This window comes from Pan troglodytes, chromosome 4, assembly GCF_028858775.2.
Source record: "Pan troglodytes isolate AG18354 chromosome 4, NHGRI_mPanTro3-v2.0_pri, whole genome shotgun sequence".
NCBI classification, from domain to species: Eukaryota; Metazoa; Chordata; class Mammalia; order Primates; family Hominidae; genus Pan; species Pan troglodytes.
In genome coordinates, this window is record NC_072402.2 from 138,547,685 (window position 1) to 138,567,932 (window position 20,248).

At 42.2% G+C, this 20,248-nt stretch overlaps 8 protein-coding genes across 8 annotated transcripts in view; all 8 read left to right on the top strand.

Moving 5' to 3' along the window:
• Positions 1–20,248, top strand: part of PCDHA2 (protocadherin alpha 2) — a 217,237-nt gene that overhangs the window by 37,496 nt on the left and 159,493 nt on the right. The window lies entirely within an intron of this gene.
• The window catches only part of PCDHA3 (protocadherin alpha 3), a 211,072-nt gene that overhangs the window by 31,331 nt on the left and 159,493 nt on the right, over positions 1–20,248 (top strand). The window lies entirely within an intron of this gene.
• The window catches only part of PCDHA4 (protocadherin alpha 4), a 205,021-nt gene that overhangs the window by 25,280 nt on the left and 159,493 nt on the right, over positions 1–20,248 (top strand).
• Positions 1–20,248, top strand: part of PCDHA5 (protocadherin alpha 5) — a 190,432-nt gene that overhangs the window by 10,691 nt on the left and 159,493 nt on the right. The window lies entirely within an intron of this gene.
• The window catches only part of PCDHA6 (protocadherin alpha 6), a 184,102-nt gene that overhangs the window by 4,361 nt on the left and 159,493 nt on the right, over positions 1–20,248 (top strand).
• The window catches only part of PCDHA7 (protocadherin alpha 7), a 177,804-nt gene continuing 159,494 nt past the window's right edge, over positions 1,939–20,248 (top strand). Inside the window, 1 exon segment of the mRNA NM_001082590.3 lies at positions 1,939–4,446. Coding sequence (NP_001076059.1) covers positions 2,092–4,446 — 2,355 coding nt within the window. The 5' untranslated portion in view covers positions 1,939–2,091.
• Positions 8,891–20,248, top strand: part of PCDHA8 (protocadherin alpha 8) — a 170,851-nt gene continuing 159,493 nt past the window's right edge. Inside the window, 1 exon segment of the mRNA NM_001082589.4 lies at positions 8,891–11,434. Within this exon segment, the coding sequence (NP_001076058.2) occupies positions 9,041–11,434 (2,394 nt within the window). The 5' untranslated portion in view covers positions 8,891–9,040.
• The window catches only part of PCDHA9 (protocadherin alpha 9), a 164,532-nt gene continuing 159,493 nt past the window's right edge, over positions 15,210–20,248 (top strand). The window contains 1 exon segment of the mRNA NM_001082587.4: positions 15,210–18,635. Within this exon segment, the coding sequence (NP_001076056.2) occupies positions 16,242–18,635 (2,394 nt within the window). The 5' untranslated portion in view covers positions 15,210–16,241.

Genomic DNA, 20,248 nt, shown 5'->3' on the forward strand with positions numbered 1-20,248 from the left:
GTTGCTTAAGGGCCATTAGAGGACTGAGTTGTGGTTTGTGTTTCCTAATGTGAGCATTTTCCGTTCTTGAAATGGCAGAAACTGGTAGTGGTATTTTCTGTTTTCTAAAAGAAGTACATGATAATTTTTAAGCGTGTAATTAATATTGCACTAAAATTTAAAAAAACTAACTCTACATACTTAAGAGTGGCAGAATTGTCTCTGATTATACTGAAGATCACCATTTGTGTAGCTAATGATATCTAACAGCCTCAAAACAGCATACTTTCTTAGGAAGTAGAGAACTATAGCGTTGCTAGTGAGTAAATGTTTTTTAAAAAGTTCCTAGGAGGGTCTTTAAGAGTATCACACTGTGCCTGCTGAGAATCATCGAATTAACAAGACCTGGTTTCAAATTTAATAGATAAATAAAGGTAAGTATCCTACATAAATACGATGATAGTAAAAGCAAGAATATTGTGAGAGGTGCTAGAAAGGTACATCATAGTGTTATTGGAATTGGAAAAAAATCTTTGCCTTTTTCCCTTGTTGAAGGAGACCGTGAAGAGTCATGATGTTTTACTGGTTATAAAATGGAAAGAGTTTTCCCTGGGAGAATATGGAGACTAACAGGTATTCATGAGAAGAGAGTAACTTAAGTGAGTACACAGAAAATTCCAAATGTACCTAGAAATGAGGAATAGTCCACTTTGGGTAAAGCACATGGTTCCCATAAGAGAGAGTGTGATATAAAGCAAGAAAAGTAATATGAGAAAAACCTTTTGTATAACTTTGAGTACTAGACAAGTAATTTTGACACTCTTCAAAGTCATTTGAAAGCTGTCAAAAAGTGTGAAGCAATACGAATAAAAAGTATTAAAGGAAGATGACTGCAAGGATTAAATGAAGGAGAATGAAATAGGAATGGACAGGTTACACAATAAGAAGCTACTGCAATACACCAGGAGAGCAGCAATTATAAAAACTTATTTAGGAAAGCATCTGAAAACAGACATAATTATTTTACATGCCGTTGGGAACATTGGAGTGAAACATTCAAGAAAACGAACACAGTAAGGTAGATCCAAAAAGGATGAAATACCTCAAGACTTGATCAAAGGGCTGCTGTATGTGAGATGGCTGAGCACTGAAATTTATCTAATAAAATAAACTTACATTTTAAAAGAAATAATACAAATCATATTTGAGATTGTAAAAATAGGCCTATATTCATAACACACAAGTGTTCGAAAGGATAGAATGAGGAAACAAATATAAAATGATGAACTCCTGAAACAGTATATATAGATTCTGCTAAAGCAAAAAATTCAGAATACTTCCTCCTCAAAAAGTTCACATGATACAAATTCTTCCCCTTCAAAGATTCCCCAAACCTTCTCTTATTTTGTTTTCCCAAGAGAAGTGTCTGGATAGTTGCTAATGTTTCTTGCCTCCTAAAAAGAAAACACACACACACACACACACACACACACACACCGCTTTCTAAGTTTCTCTTTCATCAATCAGTAGATTCTTGAGATCCTGGGTCCCTAAAAGAGTACAGGATTTTTCTTAACAAGTGATACTGAATCAAGAATATGAAGTTTCCTGGGATCTAGATCAAAGGAATTTAAACTTGCAGTTGTTTAAATTCATGTTGTCACTTAGGTTTCTATCTTTATTTAAAACTGTGTGAAAAAAAGTTTTTCTAAGGCATGAGGAAGCTACAGTTCTGGTAACACTGAGTATTCAAAAGCCATCAGTCGCCTAAGAATGCTTCTAACAATCATGAGAAATGCTATTTTAACCTTTAACAACAATGAAGAAAAAAATTCAGAGTTTGAAATAAAACTTTTCATCTGATTAATAGTTTGTAATGGTTTGTAATTCTTACTTACATCATGGCCACATGATGTCGCTCTTTACCGCAAATTCTTTCATAATCAGCAAAAGGAAGTCATTCCTTTTCGCACTGGAAAGACGCTCCACTCTCTTTCACTCTTTGGATGCACAACAATGGCCACACATCGAGATTGAAATGAAGGGATAAAAACATTCCTATAAATTCGAAGGCAAGTTTTGCTGACTAGAAAAACAAGCCAATAATTTGAAATGGTGTGCCCGAATGGATACGACCCAGGGGGCCGACATCTACTGCTGTTTATTATAATTCTAGCAGCTTGGGAGGCAGGGAGAGGCCAGCTCCACTACTCGGTCCCCGAGGAGGCTAAACATGGCAACTTCGTGGGCCGCATCGCGCAGGACCTGGGGCTGGAGCTGGCGGAGCTGGTGCCGCGCCTGTTCCGGGTGGTGTGCAAATTCCGTGGGGATCTTCTGGAGGTAAATCTGCAGAATGGCATTTTGTTTGTGAATTCTCGGATCGACCGCGAGGAGCTGTGCGGGCGGAGCGCGGAGTGCAGCATCCACCTGGAGGTGATCGTGGAAAGGCCGCTGCAGGTTTTCCATGTGGACGTGGAGGTGAAGGACATTAACGACAACCCTCCGGTGTTCCCAGCGACACAAAAGAATCTGTTCATCGCGGAATCCAGGCCGCTTGACTCTCGGTTTCCACTAGAGGGCGCGTCCGATGCAGATATCGGGGAGAACGCCCTGCTCACTTACAGACTGAGCCCCAATGAGTATTTCTTCCTGGACGTGCCAACCAGCAACCAGCAGGTAAAACCTCTTGGACTTGTATTACGGAAACTTTTAGACAGAGAAGAAACTCCGGAGCTTCATTTATTGCTCACGGCCACCGATGGAGGCAAACCCGAGCTGACTGGCACCGTTCAATTACTCATCACGGTACTGGACAACAATGACAATGCCCCAGTGTTCGACAGAACCCTGTATACGGTGAAATTACCAGAAAACGTTTCTATCGGAACGCTGGTGATTCACCCCAATGCCTCAGATTTAGACGAAGGCTTGAATGGGGATATTATTTACTCCTTCTCCAGTGATGTTTCTCCAGATATAAAATCCAAGTTCCACATGGACCCCTTAAGTGGGGCAATCACAGTGATAGGACATATGGATTTTGAAGAAAGTAGAGCACACAAGATCCCAGTCGAGGCTGTCGATAAAGGCTTCCCACCCCTGGCTGGTCATTGTACAGTTCTTGTGGAAGTTGTGGATGTAAATGACAATGCTCCACAGTTGACTCTCACTTCCCTGTCTCTCCCTATTCCAGAGGACGCCCAACCAGGTACCGTCATCACATTGATTAGCGTATTTGACCGAGATTTTGGAGTCAACGGACAGGTTACCTGCTCCCTGACGCCCCACGTTCCCTTCAAGTTGGTGTCCACCTTCAAGAATTACTATTCATTGGTGCTGGACAGAGCTCTGGACCGCGAGAGTGTTTCGGCCTATGAGCTTGTGGTTACCGCGCGGGACGGGGGCTCGCCTTCTCTGTGGGCCACGGCTAGCGTGTCCGTGGAGGTGGCCGACGTGAACGACAACGCACCAGCGTTCGCGCAGCCCGAGTATACGGTGTTCGTGAAGGAGAACAACCCGCCGGGCTGCCACATCTTCACTGTGTCGGCGGGGGACGCGGACGCGCAGAAGAACGCGCTGGTGTCCTACTCGCTGGTGGAGCGGCGGGTGGGCGAGCGCGCGCTGTCGAGCTACATTTCGGTGCACGCGGAGAGCGGCAAGGTGTACGTGCTGCAGCCGTTGGACCACGAGGAACTGGAGCTGCTGCAGTTCCAGGTGAGCGCGCGCGATGCGGGCGTGCCGCCTCTGGGCAGCAACGTGACGCTGCAGGTGTTCGTGCTGGACGAGAACGACAACGCGCCGGCACTGCTGGCGCCTCGGGTGGGTGGCACTGGTGGCGCAGTGAGAGAGCTTGTGCCGCGGTCTGTGGGCGCGGGCCATGTGGTGGCGAAGGTACGTGCAGTTGACGCCGACTCAGGCTACAACGCGTGGCTTTCGTATGAGTTGCAACCGGTGGCGGCCGGTGCGAGCATCCCGTTCCGCGTGGGGCTGTACACTGGCGAGATCAGCACGACACGAGCCCTAGATGAGACGGACGCACCGCGCCACCGCCTTCTGGTGCTTGTGAAGGACCACGGGGAGCCCTCGCTGACAGCCACAGCCACAGTGCTGGTGTCGCTGGTGGAAAGCGGCCAGGCACCAAAGGCGTCGTCGCGGGCATCGTTGGGCATTGCAGGCCCAGAGACCGAGCTGGTGGATGTCAACGTGTACCTGATCATCGCCATCTGCGCGGTGTCCAGTCTGTTGGTGCTTACCCTGCTGCTGTACACGGCGTTGCGGTGCTCAGCGCCGTCCTCTGAGGGCGCATGTAGTTTGATAAAGCCCACTCTGGTGTGCTCCAGCGCGGTGGGGAGCTGGTCATTCTCCCAGCAGAGGCGGCAGAGGGTGTGCTCTGGAGAGGGCCCACCCAAGACAGACCTCATGGCCTTCAGTCCCAGCCTTCCTCAGGGTCCATCCTCTACAGACAATGTGAGTCATAAATAATCTTGTTTCCAACAATTTTAAAACAATTAGTTCAATTTGTCTCCTTAAATTTTCTTTCATAATTTTTTTTAGTTGATAGCTTTATATATAATTATTATTTTTTAGTGTTATGCTGTATTTGCACTAATTATTTGGAAGTACGTTTAATATACACTTTTGTTTTGGGATGCGTAATACTATAGATCAAAATCTATGGTTTATGTTGGCTACTCTCCATTTTTGGAGAAGGACTTTGCTAACTGGAGCAATGGATTCACCTTTCTTCTATAGTGTATTTACAAAATCAAATATTTACATTTCCATATTTTGATAATCAATACCTATAAACGCTATAGTAAACAAATTTAATATATATGTTACCTAATATTTTATTCTATGTATTGTCCTCATTTTATAAAATATACCTGTGTCAAAATCATCTGTTCAATTTTGCCTTTTTATCTTTAGTCTAGAACTTGAATTTTAAGCATTTCTTTTACATCTATTTATCTTGTTTTTATCATATTTGTGTAGCACTGACTTCTTTTTAACTTACTTTGTTGAAATGTATTTGCCATGTTCATGAAGAATTAATATGAACAATTTAAAATAGTTTAAATGGCAGTTTAATAGTATTTTTTATTTTGTTCCTTGTTTGTATAAGAAATATATTCACATTCAAAATTTCAAAGAGTGAAATCTAGTACGTAGTAAAAAATCTCCTTGCCTCCTCAAACCCCAAACCATTTACTTTACCTTTCTGAATTTCTGAAGCAGTTTAAGTTTTTTTGTATATTCCCAAGATTATTATTGCCAAATTATATAAATATATTTACAATCACCAAATTGTAAATCGCCAATATATATATTTTATAATTTGCCCCTTCCTTCCTTCCTTTCTCTTTCTTTCTTTCTTTCTTCCTTTTTCTTTCATTCTTTTTCTTTTTTCTTTCTTCTTTCAAGACACGCTCTCACTCCATCACCCAGGCTGCTGAAATGCAGTGGTGGGATTATAGCCCACTGCAACCTGAAAGTCCTGGGCTCACAGGATCCTCCCATCTCAGCCTCTGGAGTAGCTGGGAATACAGTTTGCGTGTCATTGCGCCTGGCTAATTTTATTTTATATTTGTAGAGACAGGGTGGAGTCTTGTTTCCCAGGCTGGTCTTGAACTCCTGGCTTCAAGCGATCCTCCTACCTTGGCCTCCCAGAGTATTGGGATTGCAGACACGAACAACCACACCCAGCCTGCCTTTCATCTTTCCTTTTTTTTTAAAAAAAGAAGTGATTACAGTAGAAACCTACCTTTCTGCACTTTTTGTTTTTCCACTTTAAGTTATATATATATATACACATATATATATACATATATATAGTGTGTGCGTGTGTGTGTGTGTGTGTGTGTGTTTGACAGAGTTTTACTCTGTCGCCCTCTCTGGAGTGCAGTGGTGCGATCTCAGCTCACTGCAAAATCCGCCTCTCTGGTACAAGCAGTTCTCATGCCTCAGTCTCCCAAGTAGCTGGGATTAAAGATGCCAACAACCAAGCCATGCTAATTTTTTTTTTTTTTTTTGTATTTTTAGTAGAAACAGAGTTTCACCATGTTGCCCCGGCTGGTCTCGAAATCTGGGGCTCAAGTGATCTGACTGCCTCAGCCTCCCAATGTGCTGGGATTACAGGAGTGAGCCACCGCATCCAGCCTAAATTATATATTGGGTTTTGTGGCATATTATTTCATTAGCGCTTATTCCTTGTTTTTGATTATTTGCTTTCTTATTTTTAAAAGTATTTGCATCTTATTTTCTTTTATGGATATATCATGATTTATTCATCCAGTACTGTATTAGGGACATTAATGAAACAATAACCGAATTGTCTAGACTTTAAAAAATTTTTTACAAATAATTTGGTTGGTTAAAAAAATGATAGTTAACGGGGCATGGTGGCACACACCTTTAACCCCAGCATTTCGGGAGGCCGAGGCAGGAGGATTGCTTCAGTCTAGTAGTTTGAGACCAGCTTGTGCATCTTTTGTAGAGACTTTGTAAAATTAGCTATGCATGGTGATGCATGTCTGTAGTTTCAGCTACTCGAGAAACTGAGGTGGGAGGATCACTTGAGCCAAGGAGGTCCAAGCTGCAGTTATCATGCTACTGAACTCCAGCCTAGGTGACAGAGCAATACCTTGCCTCAAAAATAAAATAAAATGAAATAATAAAATAAAATAAAATAAAAACCCAGAACTGACAATCAATTTTCACTGTTCCTAATATTCTAATATACTTTAGTAAATTATTTTAGGATATGTTACTGTTTTCTTTTCAATGTGAATAAGGATAGAGGTATGCAAAGTCAAAAACCTGTCTGATAATCAATAGAATTATTTACCATTAAGCCGTAATATGTCATTCACATAAGCAGACCAAGTTTGCTGCTCTTGTTGAAAGAATATTCAGTTTTGTGGAAAAATCTATAAATATCCTTGACCTTCAAAGACGGTAATTGTAATCTGTTTTTATTGCTTTGTTTTTATGCTTACATGCATGTATATTTAAAACCTTCCTAGCATATTATTAAAGTTTTAAATATCCTATTTATCTTGGGAAATACCTGAAGTTGATAGGGGATCCTCCTTAGCCACCTAAGCTGTATTCATCAATTATTATTATGATGATGATTATTATTTTTGAGACAGGGTCTCACTCTGTAGCCCAGACTGCAGTGCAGTGGCACAATCTGGGCTTACTGCAATCTCTGCCTCCTGGGCTCAAGTGATCTTCCTACCTCAGCCTCCCAAGTTTCTGGGACTATAGGCACACACCACCATGCCCAGCTAATTTTTGTATTTTTTGTAGAGATGGGGTCTTACCATGTTGCCCAGGCTGGTCTCAAACTCCTGAGATATCGAGAAATACTATTTTCTTTACAAATTGTTTGCTACTATTTAGAGTCAACTACAGAGATTTTTTGGGGTAAATAATGTGATGACAAATTTAAATCATTTCACAGAAAATACCCTTATTCGCCTTTCCTATTTAACCTACGTTTTTGGTAAGAATTTTGTAGAAATTTGGAGGAGCTCTTAATCGCCTACAATGAAGGCATTCATGATGAATCCATGGAGAATTTACTTTTGAGGTGGACTTGGAAAGATGAATAGAATTTTGACAGAAAAAGATGAAGTAATAGAAGAAAAACCTTGAACAAAGAGTGTGCCAAGAAGGAGACAACATATTTTCTGTAAAATATGACTCCTATTGGAAAGTGGTTAGCCTTAGCACTGAGAAGATTGGCTCATGGTCACGTAGCGTATCTCCCAGATGGAAGTCTACTGTCTTGACAATTAGTCAATAGAAAGATAAACTTGTTGAAGATTTTAGTGAAATCGAGTGAAAGCTGTACTAATAAGGACAGAAATTATCACACGTGAAAGGAGAGATGGGATGTATACAAACTTTAAATATGGTAGGCAAAGGAAAAGAAGTCATAAAAATACATATGAGTAAATGTGGAGAATCACTATGCTATAAAAATTGTGATTTTTTAATGATTTGGGTTTTGGGTGATTATTGATTAGATATTCTTTTAACTTTGGTCGACTCATTTTCTAGGCAGTGTTAGGGTATACTGGGAAAAATGTCAGGTAGAAAATGAAAATAGGGGGTTGCAGATATGGAGTTAAGAATACTTCAAATAATAGGCTAGTTTAAAGCCGTGGAAATAGAAACGTTAAATAAAAAGTTGGGGGAAAAAGTTTAAAGGCATTATTCTGGTAAATACTCACTTTTTGGAGCAGAAGAAAGATGAAGAACTAACAAGCCAATGATGGAAATACTACTAGAGTTTGGCATGTCAGAGAAATCATAAAGGAAAATGTTTTAAGTGAGAGGCTGAATTTAACAAGCTATAGAGATATCGAGAAATAGTGTAAAGAATATGCACATACATTTTTATTACTTTAGTAAATAAAACGGTTCAGGCAATTTGACATTTATTGAATAAAGAAAAGCAAAAATTTAACAATAAGAACACAAGAAGATAAAATGTAGAAAAGTTAGAATTATATGCTCACCTCAGAGTAATATATACCAGTGTTTCTGGTGACCAAATAAATATTAATGCATTTCTTCCACACGAAACTATGGAGGACAGTTTACATTTCTGATATCCATGACATACAGGTCATACTTAAATTTATTATTAATTGATACGATATTTGAAATATTGGGAAGAAATTCCTTTCCTTATGAAGAAGAAATCCCTAGCTGAAACTAATGTAAGGAGCCAGACAGTATGAATGCCTCTGCAATTGATAAAGTTAAGGATTTACTATTAAATTATGATAAAGAAATAGAAAGTGCATAGAAGAACCCAGATATTGCGGAAGTAATTCATGTAATCATTACCTTTTGAAGCCACATGATGTCGCTGTCTACCAAGAAGTTCTGGTTGGTCAATGTTCAAAGTCTTTTCTCTGACAGCATCTGTCTCTAAAGGCCGAACAATGGGAGATGCAGCGGAATTGGATTAAAAGACTCTGAAAGTACAGTCGTTCATCTTTATATTAAGATACTATTTTCTGATAGGAAACGACTATTTAACATGGTTTATCACTGGCGAGGAGACCTGGGATCCTGGCGACTACTACTCTTGCTTCTGCTCCTCGCAGCCTGGAAGGTGGGGAGCGGCCAGCTCCACTACTCCGTACCCGAGGAGGCCAAACACGGCACCTTCGTGGGCCGCATCGCGCAGGACCTGGGGCTGGAGCTGGCGGAGCTGGTGCCGCGCCTGTTCCGGGTGGCGTCCAAAAGACACCGGGACCTTCTGGAGGTAAATCTGCAGAATGGCATTTTGTTTGTGAATTCTCGGATCGACCGCGAGGAGCTGTGCGGGCGGAGCGCGGAGTGCAGCATCCACCTGGAGGTGATCGTGGACAGGCCGCTGCAGGTTTTCCATGTGGACGTGGAGGTGAAGGATGTTAATGACAACCCGCCAGTGTTCCGGGTAAAAGAACAAAAGCTGTTTGTTTCAGAATCCAGAATGCCAGACTCTCGGTTTCCGCTAGAGGGCGCGTCCGATGCAGATGTTGGAGCTAACTCCGTGTTAACCTACAGGCTTAGCTTTCATGATTACTTCATGCTAGATGTGAATTCAAAGAACGATGAGAATAAACTGGTTGAGCTCGTATTAAGAAAATCCTTGGACAGAGAGGACGCTCCTGCGCACGACTTATTCCTGACAGCCACAGATGGGGGCAAACCTGAGCTCACAGGCACTGTTCAGCTGCTGGTCACAGTGCTAGATGTGAATGATAATGCTCCCAATTTCGAACAGTCTGAATATGAAGTAAGAATATTCGAAAACGCAGACAACGGAACAACAGTTATCAAACTGAATGCTTCTGATCGGGATGAAGGAGCCAATGGGGCAATTTCATATTCTTTTAATAGCCTTGTTGAAACTATGGTTATTGACCACTTTAGCATAGATCGAAATACGGGAGAAATAGTGATTCGGGGTAATTTGGATTTTGAACAAGAAAACTTCTACAAAATCCGCATTGACGCCACGGACAAAGGCCATCCTCCCATGGCGGGTCATTGCACCGTTTTAGTGAGAATTTTGGATAAGAATGATAACGTTCCTGAGATAGCACTGACTTCCTTATCCTTGCCTGTACGTGAAGACGCTCAATTTGGTACTGTCATCGCCCTAATTAGCGTGAACGACCTCGATTCAGGTGCCAACGGGCAGGTGACCTGCTCCCTGATGCCCCATGTCCCCTTCAAGCTGGTGTCCACCTTCAAGAATTACTACTCGTTGGTGCTGGACAGCGCCCTGGACCGCGAGAGCGTGTCGGCCTATGAGCTGGTGGTGACGGCGCGGGACGGGGGCTGGCCTTCGCTGTGGGCCACCGCCAGCTTGTCTGTGGAGGTGGCCGACGTGAACGACAATGCTCCGGCGTTCGCGCAGCCCGAGTACACGGTGTTCGTGAAGGAGAACAACCCGCCGGGCTGCCACATCTTCACGGTGTCTGCGCGAGACGCGGACGCGCAGGAGAACGCACTGGTGTCCTACTCGCTGGTGGAGCGGCGGGTGGGCGAGCGCTCGCTGTCGAGCTACGTTTCGGTGCACACGGAGAGCGGCAAGGTGTACGCGCTGCAGCCGCTGGACCACGAGGAGCTAGAGCTGCTGCAGTTCCAGGTGAGCGCGCGCGATGCGGGCGTGCCGCCTCTGGGCAGCAACGTGACGCTGCAGGTGTTCGTGCTGGACGAGAATGACAACGCGCCGGCACTGCTGGAGCCTCGGGTGGGTGGCACTGGTGGCTCAGCGAGCGAGCTTGTGCCGCGGTCTGTGGGCGCGGGCCACGTGGTAGCGAAGGTGCGCGCAGTGGACGCCGACTCGGGCTACAACGCGTGGCTTTCGTATGAGCTGCAGCCAGCTGCAAGCAGCCCTCGCATCCCGTTCCGCGTGGGGCTGTACACGGGCGAGATCAGCACCACTCGTGTCCTGGACGAAGCGGACTCTCCGCGCCACCGTCTGCTGGTCCTGGTGAAGGATCATGGTGAACCTGCGCTGACCGCCACGGCCACGGTTCTGGTGTCGCTGGTGGAGAGCGGCCAGGCTCCAAAGGCGTCATCGAGGCAGTCGGCTGGCGTTGTGGGTCCGGAAGCGGCGCTGGTGGATGTCAACGTGTACCTGATCATCGCCATCTGCGCGGTATCCAGCCTGCTGGTGCTCACGCTGCTGCTGTACACTGCGCTGCGGTGCTCAGCACTGCCCACTGAGGGCGGGTGCCGGGCGGGCAAGCCCACTCTGGTGTGCTCCAGTGCGGTGGGGAGCTGGTCATACTCGCAACAACAGTCGCAGAGGGTGTGCTCTGGTGAGGGGCCACCGAAGACGGACCTCATGGCCTTCAGCCCCTGCCTTCCTCCTGATCTGGGATCAGTTGATGTAGGCGAAGAGCAAGATTTAAATGTTGATCATGGCCTCAAAGTAAGTCCATTTAAATTCAGAACTCATAAATTCTATTTGTGGAAATTGTAGTTACTTTAAAAGTGTTTCAGATTTATTTTTTCACCGTATTTTATAGTGAAAATTTAAACATTGTTTAGTTTTTAGAAACCTTTTATAATTAATTGAATTTTCTCAGTGGCATAATACAGTATTAATCATTCTCCACAAGTTGGGTCTATCTTGAAACTCAAGTTATGGTTGGATGATATCCATTTTTTACTGAATATTTATTTTGGCCTGCCTTACAGCCGTCTTCTCTGAACAATACTCTAAGGACGTTCAGGGCATTTTGATCTTTGGTGAAAGTATTCCCCCAAAGCGTTTATTCTTTTGTCCTTAGGCACTGAACTCTTAATCTTACTCCATATGCTGTACTTTGAAATGCATGTTTTAAATATGTTGTCTTTATATTTACTTTTATTCACTTTAAGATCTCGGTTTATTCATCTTATCTGACTTTTTAGTGTCTGGTAGTCACAAATATCTTTGGTGTTTCACTATTGCCGTTTTAAGCAGTGTAGTGATAAAATACAGAATGATAGTGTTTTTCAAAATTTGATAGTTTTCATATTCTTCCTAATTTTATTATAAACTAGTTAAAAAGTAAAATCAAGAGGGAAGAGATTTGTAATCCTTCTTTTAATTCATTATTTAGACCATTTTACCATTTGGAGACATGTTTTTTATTCTACATGATTTTTACAGTTGTATTGTCGCCAACTTAACATTTTTTGAGCCTCTATGTTTAGGAAATGATTACTTTATTCTTGCAAGTATCTTCTAAACTCTAATCATTCAACCCTTTGTTCATGAGTTGGAATATTTTCAATAATATTCCACATTAAAGTGATATTTAATATATGACTTAGAAAAATGTTTTCATCAGAAAAACTATACATGGTAATTTCATTCTTGCAAACCAAACATATAATTTATAAATCCTTATTATACAGAATATTTGGGATTATCATGGCCCATTAGTTCGTGTAAAAATATTTAGTATTATGGGATAAATCTTTGAAAAATCCAAGATACTTTATTTTGGTATCTTTCAACATTTTCTTTCTTTTATTTCTTCTTGTCTTTTTACACGTTTGCTTCTTGTGACTGTTCGACCTGCCTGGATATTAAATACCCATTAGACTTCGTGCATATTGCTTTGGAGAGAATGGTAGAAATTGATGGAAGGGAATGAAGGATTTCTGGGACTCTGAATTCTTACAGTTTGTTATTAGTATTGTTTTAAATCTTTTAATCACTTATGAACCAATAATGTAATCATTTATGGGCATATTTTAGCCCCCTTGTCCAACTGAAGGTAACCTCAAAGGAGTATTGTTTTGTAGTTTATTTCACAGTTCTCTTAATGCCTGTCCATGTTTAGCATTTTATTTGACTATTTGAACACATTATGTAAAAGCAAATTGTTTTCATTTTAGTCCTTTAAGTCCTTTCATTTTAGTCCTTTAAAGTCCTTTCATTGTTTTCATTTAAGTCCTTTTAAAAAATATGATTATCTTTATTATCCTGTTTGAATAATATGTGTTTTCCTTTGTGAAAGTAATATTTCCTATCCTGTCTATGTCTACCTGGTTCTCAGGTATTACTTTAATTACTGAATTCTCCTAAACATTTAATTGACTTTTACAAAATATCATAAATAGGAGGATTCTTTCCACCACCTAGCATTGTATTTGGCAATTTATCATTTAAGTCATTTTAGTTCTGTTTTTCTTCAACTCTCTGATATTTGAATTTGGGGTTGTGCTTTCACAGTGAGAAAGTCTAAACCTATTTCTTGTACATTAATACTTTTCACTATTCTAATTATGGTGATGGTTTTAGCTATTAAGCATTTCTGGGATTGAAATGTGTCAGAAGTTAGTTATTAAGTATTGTGGATTCTGAAGCTCTCCAAATCAAGTCCTCCCTTTACCAATTTTTGTATGTGTAGCCATTGGTAAATGATTTGTTATTCAGTTCCTTGGCATTATATGTATGCATGATAAATGTGAATTCTACTTTATAGATTTTTTTGTATCAAGTAAGTTAATAGTTATAAATTATTAATAATAAAGTCTGGCAAGTGATAGGTACATAATAAAATTTAGTTATTACCATTCTTAAGAGAAAAGAAGTTAGTGATTGCAGAAAGGCAACCTAAAATGTCAGAAAGTCGTTATGGCCTTCCATATTAATCTTATTTTTGTGTTAAACTATCTTCTGTAAAGTCATTTTTTAGATTAACCTAGGATGTTTCAATATTTTGAATGTTGTGTGGTGGAATGAAAAAAATCTAAAAGTTATTACGAGTTTAGGAAAGTCAAGTTAACACCACCTATGTGGGAAAACAGTTTTTTGGAAAGGTTAAAGTCCTTCCAAGGAATGTGTAGACTATCTTACTTTGATAGTTGTATGTTTCCCATATTTAAAAGTTGCCTGAGATCCTGCAGAGGCCTGAGTAGGCATTTGAGATCTTTGTATGTATGAGATCTTTCCATTAATAGTATTTTTCTTAAAAAGAAGTATACAATAATGTTTTGATGATGATTTAAAGTCAATTTATGTTGTAGTTCTATGAATTAAGTAAACCATTTATGTAGAGTGTTGTAAATAGCCTTTTAAAGTGCTTTCTCTTTTTTCTTTCCTTTTCTTTCTTTCTTTTTTTTTTTTTTTTTTTTTTTGAGATGGAGTCTCGCTCTATCTCCCAGGCTGGAATGCAGTGGTGCAATCTCGGCTCACTGCAACCTCTGCCTCCCGGGTTCAAATGATTCTCCTTCCTCAGCCTCCCAAGTAGCTGGGATTACAGGTGCATGCCACCATGCCCTGCTAATTTTTTGTATTTTTAGTAGAGTCGGGGTTTCACCATGTTAGCCAGGATGGTCTCTGTCTCCTGACCTCCTGATCCGCCCACTTCAGCCTCCTAAAGTGCTGGGATTACAGGCATGAGCCACCGCGCCCAGCCTAAAATGCTTTCTTAGCAAGTAGAGAAGATTGTAATAACCAGTCTTCATTAAACATTAAATAGGACCCTTACAGATCTCTAACAGCATATCATCATGTCAGGAATTATTACTGAGCCCCAGCCTCTGGCTTTAAAATTTGAGGTCAAATAAAGAATATGAGTCACACAATGCAAGGCAAGATAATGTAACAGGTACAAGAGGTAAATCAGAGTGACGTTGAAGTTGAAAGACAATCATTTCCTATTTGAATTTTTGAAGAAATACTTGGAGGGGCATGGTGTGTTTCAGTGGTTTTAAAATAAGTAAGTTCCCCCCGGGAGAATATTGAGAATGATAGACATTTCTTGGAAAGAGAAAACATAAGGAAAGTTGAAGACACAGAAAGCATCAATATGACAAGTAGAAAAGTCCACTTTGGTTAAAACACACAGTCTGCAGAGAATGAAAGCAGGAAAACCAATGTAAGAAGATCTCTTGATTTTTGAGTAATAAACTAAAGGGCCATGAGTGATTAAGGAATTTGGCCACTCTTTAGAATTAATTGGGAGCTACTTAACTACCTTGAGCAAAATAAATCACGACTTTTGAAAGAAGGTTGAACGGGAAGACAAACTCAGAAGCTCCTGCAGTAATCAAGGACAGAAGCAATTGTTAAATGCACCTCTTAGGCTGTTATCAGTAGAAATACGAAATAAAAGATAAATATGCAAAAACATTAATGGCACAATAAACAGTCACGGTTTTGCCTTTAGACTTGAGATACACTAAAATCTAGATTTAATTAATCGACTTGGACGTTGGAATAAGATAGTAAAACTCACAACAGAACTTTGAAGAACTTAGTCAGGAAAAGAATCTCAAGCATAGCTTTAAAAACAGAAATTGCCCCGAGTACTAAGGATGAGCAATAATGAAATTAAAACATATTGTAATAACATTACACAAACTATATTGGAGATTACAAAGAAGAGATTATTCATAGATTATAAAGCTTGGAAAGAATCAAAACAACACATTTCTGGAAACAGATTGTATAAATGCTGCAAAAGAGAAAAATATATTTTCTCCCCACGCAACACAAGACCTTAAAGTCAATTCTTGCTTTTCTTGCAATATTTTATACCTTTTCAATTCATAGAATTACTCAAGAAAACTACCTCAGTTGGTTGCTACTTTTTGTTGATTCCTTTTACCAGACATGACTAAGTTTCTTTTTCATCAGTAGATTTCTGGGCTCCTATATTCACTAGAGATTGCAACTCCTGGATTTCTCTTACACTAGAATCCTATTTCGAGCCATATGGGAGATTCTGAATTCCAGAACAAAAGAATTTTGTAATTTAAAATTCGTGATTGCTCAATGGAATCATTTTAATTGTTACTTCATTTCTGTCGTTATTTAAAACTTAAGTGGAGAGTTTTCTCAGGGATAAGAAAACCACAATCAAGGTCATACAAAACTTTTAGAGGCAGTCAGTCTGCTAAGAAGGCTCCAGCAAGAGAAACAGGATCTTCTGTTTCAACAATCATTACTTAAGAAAAAATTAAGAAAATGAAATAAGTTTTGCAGAATAACTGTGAAATTTTTATTCATGAAATATGTACTTACACTTTGGGCCACGTGATGTCACTCTTTGCCGCGATGTTCTCTCTGAATCCAGACAAATACAGCCCTTTTCCCATGGGAAGAGGCTCAATTCTTTTTCACTCTCTCTGTGCTGAACGATGGCGAACACAGCAGAATGGGACTGACGAAATCAGATGATTTCTTCTAATTTGGAGGCAATTTTCACTAATTAGAAGAAGACTGAGTATTTGAAATGTTATACTCAAGTCGAGGAGATCCAGAGGGTCAGCCTCTACTGCTCTCGCTTCTGATCCTCGCAATGTGGGTGGTGGGGAGCGGCCAGCTCCACTACTCCGTCCCGGAGGAAGCCAAACACGGCACCTTCGTGGGCCGCATCGCGCAGGACCTGGGGCTGGAGCTGGCGGAGCTGGTGCCGCGCCTGTTCCAGTTGGATTCCAAAGGCCGCGGGGACCTTCTGGAGGTAAATCTGCAGAATGGCATTTTGTTTGTGAATTCTCGGATCGACCGCGAGGAGCTGTGCGGGCGGAGCGCGGAGTGCAGCATCCACCTGGAGGTGATCGTGGACAGGCCGCTGCAGGTTTTCCATGTGGACGTGGAGGTGAAGGACATTAACGACAACCCTCCGGTGTTCCCAGCGACACAAAAGAATCTGTTCATCGCGGAATCCAGGCCGCTTGACTCTCGGTTTCCACTAGAGGGCGCGTCCGATGCAGATATCGGGGAGAACGCCCTGCTCACTTACAGACTGAGCCCCAATGAGTATTTCTTCCTGGACGTGCCAACCAGCAACCAGCAGGTAAAACCTCTTGGACTTGTATTACGGAAACTTTTAGACAGAGAAGAAACTCCGGAGCTTCATTTATTGCTCACGGCCACCGATGGAGGCAAACCCGAGCTGACTGGCACCGTTCAATTACTCATCACGGTACTGGACAACAATGACAATGCCCCAGTGTTCGACAGAACCCTGTATACGGTGAAATTACCAGAAAACGTTTCTATCGGAACGCTGGTGATTCACCCCAATGCCTCAGATTTAGACGAAGGCTTGAATGGGGATATTATTTACTCCTTCTCCAGTGATGTTTCTCCAGACATAAAATCCAAGTTCCACATGGACCCCTTAAGTGGGGCAATCACAGTGATAGGACATATGGATTTTGAAGAAAGTAGAGCACACAAGATCCCAGTAGAGGCTGTCGATAAAGGCTTCCCGCCCCTGGCTGGTCATTGTACAGTTCTTGTGGAAGTTGTGGATGTAAATGACAATGCTCCACAGTTGACTATCAAAACGCTCTCGGTTCCTGTAAAAGAGGACGCACAACTGGGGACAGTTATTGCCCTGATTAGTGTGACCGACCTAGACGCAGATGCCAACGGGCAGGTTACCTGCTCCCTGACGCCCCACGTCCCCTTCAAGCTGGTGTCCACCTACAAGAATTACTACTCGTTGGTGCTGGACAGAGCCCTGGACCGCGAGAGTGTGTCCGCCTACGAGCTGGTGGTTACCGCGCGGGACGGGGGCTCGCCTTCACTGTGGGCCACGGCCAGGGTGTCTGTGGAGGTGGCCGACGTGAACGACAACGCACCAGCGTTCGCGCAGCCCGAGTACACGGTGTTCGTGAAGGAGAACAACCCGCCGGGCTGCCACATCTTCACGGTGTCTGCGCGGGACGCGGACGCGCAGGAGAACGCCCTGGTGTCCTACTCGCTGGTGGAGCGGCGGTTGGGCGAGCGCTCGCTGTCGAGCTACGTGTCGGTGCACGCGGAGAGCGGCAAGGTGTACGCGCTGCAGCCGTTGGACCACGAGGAGCTGGAGCTGCTACAGTTCCAGGTGAGCGCGCGCGACGCGGGCGTGCCGCCTCTGGGCAGCAACGTGACGCTGCAGGTGTTCGTGCTGGACGAGAACGACAATGCGCCGGCGCTGCTGACACCTCGGATGAGGGGCACTGACGGCGCAGTGAGCGAGATGGTGCTGCGGTCGGTGGGCGCCGGCGTAGTGGTGGGGAAGGTGCTCGCAGTGGACGCCGACTCGGGCTACAACGCGTGGCTTTCATACGAGCTGCAGCCAGAAACGGCCAGCGCGAGCATCCCGTTCCGCGTGGGGCTGTACACGGGCGAGATCAGCACAACGCGTGCCCTGGACGAAACGGACGCACCGCGCCAGCGCCTACTGGTGCTGGTGAAAGACCACGGGGAGCCAGCGCTGACGGCCACGGCCACTGTGCTGGTGTCGCTGGTGGAGAGCGGCCAGGCGCCAAAGTCATCGTCGCGGGCGTCAGTGGGTGCCACGGGCCCCGAGGTGACGCTGGTGGATGTCAACGTGTACCTGATCATCGCCATCTGCGCGGTGTCTAGCCTGTTGGTTCTCACGCTGCTGCTGTACACTGTGCTGCGGTGCTCGGCGATGCCCACCGAGGGCGAGTGCGCGCCTGGCAAGCCGACGCTGGTGTGTTCTAGCGCGGTGGGGAGTTGGTCGTACTCGCAGCAGAGGAGGCAGAGGGTGTGCTCTGGCGAGGGTCCGCAGAAGACCGACCTCATGGCCTTCAGCCCGGGCCTTTCTCCTTGTGCTGGATCTACAGAGCGAACGGGAGAACCCTCTGCTTCCTCAGATTCATCTGGGAAGGTGGGTTTTTCTAGAATTTTATTTATTTATATACTTTTTTTTTCTTGAAAGATATTTTCGATTACTCCCAGGGGCCGTTCAAATAGTTTTATTTATTTTTCTAGAAATCCAGCAGATTTTTTTTCTGATAAAGTAAACCCCTTAACATTGGAGCCGACTTTGTCTTGACTTCTAGTGAGAATTATAAACTGTATATTAAATAGATATTTTTTGGGTGCTGAATCAATTTTATTTAAATTTGTGATTAAAGTGACATTGAATTTCTGATGCTATGCTGCCATAACACTTGAAAACCAATTTAGTTGTTAGTCATTCATTAAACATTAACATCACTATCATTTATTTATTGCTAAATGATGCATAGTATTTTAGTCTACTTGTATTGTTTATAAGAAACCCAAGCAAAAATATATAGCAATTGTTACCTTGTTAAGTTTGTAGTTCTCTACATTTCTCTGGATGGAGACTGTGTGAACATCTGATTGTTCAGCAACCTTCAGTATCTATTATTTTAATAAGAAAGAAACTTCCCCTAAACTTTAGAAAACAGTTGCTCCGCTTTAGGAATCAAATTATGTCAATAAATGTTATAAACACAGCCTTCATTTCAACTTATATAAAATATGTTTTAAAATGCCTGACAATGTAGATAATTCAAGAAATGTTGACTGAAATTTTGTCTACACTTAGAACATTTTTTGAAATTCAGTTTACAGAAATTGGAGAAAATGCTTTTTAAACAAGTGTTTCCTTTCTTCAAGAAGACATTCTCCTTTTAATTGAAATTTTCTCCATTCAGTGATAAAATGATCAGCCATGTGAAGATTCGAAACTTCGAGTTCTTTTGAAATTCAAAGTCTGTAACTTAAAACATTACCCTTATGAATTTAGATGAGAATTCACTTGTTCTGTCAGTAATCCATAAGACAGAGATCTGTTTTTTTTAAAATCTCTTTTTCTCCTCTCAGCTCATACATAACACAAGGCAGAAATCTGGATATGAGATTTGCCTCTTTAATGTCACTACATGTTATATTTCCTGAATTGTAGTATGTGACTTTCAAAATGGTGGTTTTCCACACTCTACCTTTAGTGCAAGCTATTTGTTTGTTTTCTAATTTATAGTTTTAAAAACTTCGCTTATTGAGTTTTTGTTATGTGGTTTATATTTTTCTTTCTCTTTCAGCTATTTTATTTAATATTGTGTCAGATACTTTACAAGGTATGACCTAATTAAAAACTCAGTAGAGAAAGATCAGAATGGCCTTGAGAATAGAGCCACAAAAATAACTATGAAAATGCCAGTAACGTTTATTTAAAACAAAATATTTTAATTTTTAAATTTTCCCTTAAAACACACTTTTGGAATATGCTACAATATTACATGTTTTTTGTCTTTTTATTTTTCTGAGACGGAGTCGTTTTCTGCCACCCAGGCTGGAGTACAGTGGCATGATCTCGGCTCACTGCAACGTCTGCCTCCTGGGTTCAAGCAATTCTCCTGCCTCAGCCTCCTGAGTAGCTGGGATTATAGGCACATGCCACTGCGCCCAGCTAATTTTTGTATTTTTAGTAGAGATGGGGTTTCTTCATATTGGCCAGGTTGGTCTCGA